The sequence below is a fragment of the Rhinopithecus bieti genome, unplaced genomic scaffold (genome assembly GCF_001698545.2).
Source record: "Rhinopithecus bieti isolate Rb0 unplaced genomic scaffold, ASM169854v2 scaffold_44159, whole genome shotgun sequence".
In the NCBI taxonomy this organism is placed as follows: Eukaryota; Metazoa; Chordata; class Mammalia; order Primates; family Cercopithecidae; genus Rhinopithecus; species Rhinopithecus bieti.
The window spans coordinates 256,755-259,671 of record NW_016818573.1 but is presented as its reverse complement, the minus strand read 5'-3'; the positions used below and the strand labels follow the sequence as shown (position 1 = coordinate 259,671).

Below are 2,917 nucleotides of genomic sequence, written 5' to 3'. Positions count from 1 at the left end.
GCATGCCCAGCACTTGCGAGCTCTCCCACCTGCCTTCTGTTGGCAGCCCTGGCACACTCAGCAGAGCCAGGGCCTCCAGCCTCCCCAGACGATCCCTCTCTCCCCTCACTGCCACCTCACCTGCCACTGACACGGCCCCAGCTCCCAGTTTTTTTTTTGAGATGGAGTCTCACTCCGTCACCCAGGTTGGAGTGCGGTGGTGTGATCTCAGCTCACTGCAACCTCCACCTCCCAGGTTCAAGCGACTCTCCTGCCTCAACCTCCCTAGTAGCTAGGATTACAGGGGCACACCACCATGCCCAGCTAATTTTTGTATTTTTAGTAGAGACAGGGTTTCACCGTGTTGGCCAGCCTGGTCTTGAACTCTTGACCTCAGGGGATACGCCCACCTCAGCCTCCCAAAGTGTTGGCATTACAGGCGTGAACCACCGCGCCCGGCCCCAGCTCCCCGTTTCATGTGGGGAAGGCAGCTGGGTGGATGGGATGGCAACCATGATGTCCTGCACAGAGCCTGCAACAGACACTGAGATTCCCTTTTATTATTTTTTTTAATAAATTTAAGAACAGCTCTACCTTCTCTCCTCCCCCCAGAGCAACTAAAACCAACTAAAAGGGGCTATGGCCTGGGGGGCAGAAGGCGCTAGGAGTCATAATCCTCTTCGTCCTCTTCATCAGGTGCTGAGGGGCCCGGGGGCGCTGGGGGCAAAGGCAGAGTAGAGGCGAAGGGCAGGAAGGGCGTCGGGGGGCTGCAGAGCAGAAGGCAGGAGGGAGTCAGGCCTGAGCCCCACCATGCCCTCCACGGGGGCAGCTGCCAAGCCCCTCCCTCCCCCACCTGACCCTCCCCCGACCACCCTCCAGATCCATGGGGCCAAGGCCCAGGGCAGCTCACGCAGGGCAGGCCCAGGGCCTACCCACGGGCCCTGGCAGGGTGGAGCAGGATCTTTCAGGAGAACAGTCTCCTGCCTTTGAGCCCTCCTCAGTCTCCTCAGTTATTCTCCTCCCACCCCCCAAATATGCCACAATCAACAAGACCAAGGGGCCAGGGAGAACAGGAAGGGTAAGTTGGCTCTAGGGAGTCTGCCAGCACCCTTCCATGCCTCTGGGCTGCTCACCTCTGAAAGTGGGCAGGGGGGTGGCTGGCCTGGGGTGGCGGTTGTGATGTCTCCTCTTCCCCATCAGTATCTGTGTCCTCAGATTCATCCTGTGAGCACCACAGAGGTCAGAGTTGACAAGAAAAGACAAGAGCCCATCACTGGGAGTGGCAGGGACAGCAGTTGACCCTCACAGCCCCAATTTACAAATAAACCGGGTGCAAAGAGGTCGCAGAAAAGGATGAGAGCTGACCTCCTGCCAGTTCAGCCTGGGGCGAGGCTGTCTGTCCCATCACCAAGGGCAGGGCGAAGAGCTGGGGCCTCACTCACCTCCTGCTCCGAGTCTGTCCCGGACAGCTTCTTGTCCTTGCTTTTCGTTCCCATTCCACCGTTCTTCCGGCCGCCACTGCCTGGTTTCCGGCCCCTTTGGGAAGGTACAGTCCATCTGCCCGGAGGTCTCCCTACTCCTTGGCCACCCCCAAGCCCTGTGGCCTTGGCCTTCCCCACTGTATGCCAGGCCCTGGCCCCACCTGCGGGCGCCCTTGTCCCCATCCATGTGGTTGTCCTCCCCGTCCCCCTGCATGTCGGGAACAGATGCCACCAAGTCCTTCAAGAAGTCAAACTGCTGCTCCAGCTCGATGCACTGCTTCCTGGAAGGGATGAGGAGGGGCTGGCACTCAAGACGGGCCCAGACACCCAAACCCTCAGTGGGTGGCAGCAAGGGGCTCCGGATGTCAGACTGGAGCTCGGGCTGATCTCCGCCCCCGGGCCTGCCCTCCTTTACTCAGGTGGCTCCCTCTGCCTGGACGCCCAGCCCCTCCTCTGCCAGTCTGTGGCCTTGCTGGTGTCCCGGCCGCCGCCCACCTCCCTCGCCATCCAAGCTCTGCCTCCCTCAGTGTGTGAACTCCCCGCGCCAGCCCCGCCGGCCCCTCCCGGCTCCTTGCCGCTCACAGGTGGGATGTGGTCATGGTCTTGGCGTTCCGGGACTGGGTCACCTGGCAGGCCTTCTTCAACAGCGACTCTAGGAAGAGCTCGAGCGCCCGGGCTGAGGGGCGTCAAGGAGAACGCCAGGGCGGGAGAGGGCGACCCGCTGCCTCCCTCCCTCCCCCACGCCCCTCGACCCGGCCCGCCCCCGGCAGGATACAGATGATGACAGGCACCGCCGCCGCCACCTTCCCAATCTCTTCGTCCGTCTGCATGATCTTCTTGATCCGCGCCTTCGGGTGGGGGAGCAGAGTTCAGACCCCGTCGCCTCCCTCCCCTAAGGGGTGCTGGGGAGGAAGGGGCATCCCCGGAGAAAGGGGCGGAGGACGCGGACGCAGGGAGGGCACAGAGGGGGCGGGGCGTCCAGGCCCCCGAACACCGCGGCGCGCCTGCCTTTCCAGCGGGAACTGGGCCCAAGCCTCCCGGGAGCCGGGCCCACTCCTGCCGGGCTCTGCCATGTGCTCACCGGCGGGAACCGCGCGTTGTACTTCTTCTTCTTGCTCGGCATCTCGGGGCCTCTCTCGCCGCGTCGGGTCCAGCGCCGCCGCCCGCAGCCTCCCGGCTCCCGGGTCTGCTCGCCGCCCGCCCGCCTCGGTTCCCCCGGGTCCTGGTGCCGCCCGCTCCGCCCCCGCCGCTTCCCGTGGAGTCCTAGCGCCGCCGGTTAAGACGCCGCTCACAGGGCCCTAGTGCCCACCTCCCGGGCCGTGCACGTCCCTCCCCGGTCTGTACCGCTGCTCCCGCCCGCCCCCAAGGCCAGAAGAGCGAACGTTGGCCCCGCCCCCCGCGGCCCGCCCCCCGCGGCCCGCCCCTCCCGGGGTTCCCGCGATGGCCCCGCCCCCGAG

General features: G+C 64.8%; 1 protein-coding gene across 1 annotated transcript; it reads right to left on the bottom strand.

The window, feature by feature from the left end:
• Window positions 1-515: 515 nt before the first annotated feature.
• On the bottom strand, window positions 516-2,846 carry DRAP1 (DR1 associated protein 1). The gene is made up of 7 exons (XM_017857297.1): window positions 2,542-2,846; window positions 2,236-2,308; window positions 2,043-2,136; window positions 1,622-1,741; window positions 1,422-1,515; window positions 1,113-1,201; window positions 516-746 (listed from the first exon to the last, which is right to left on the bottom strand). The coding sequence occupies exons 1-7, from the start codon at window positions 2,581-2,583 to the stop codon at window positions 641-643; spliced, it is 618 nt and encodes a 205-aa protein (XP_017712786.1). The 5' UTR covers window positions 2,584-2,846; the 3' UTR covers window positions 516-640.
• Window positions 2,847-2,917: the final 71 nt, after the last annotated feature.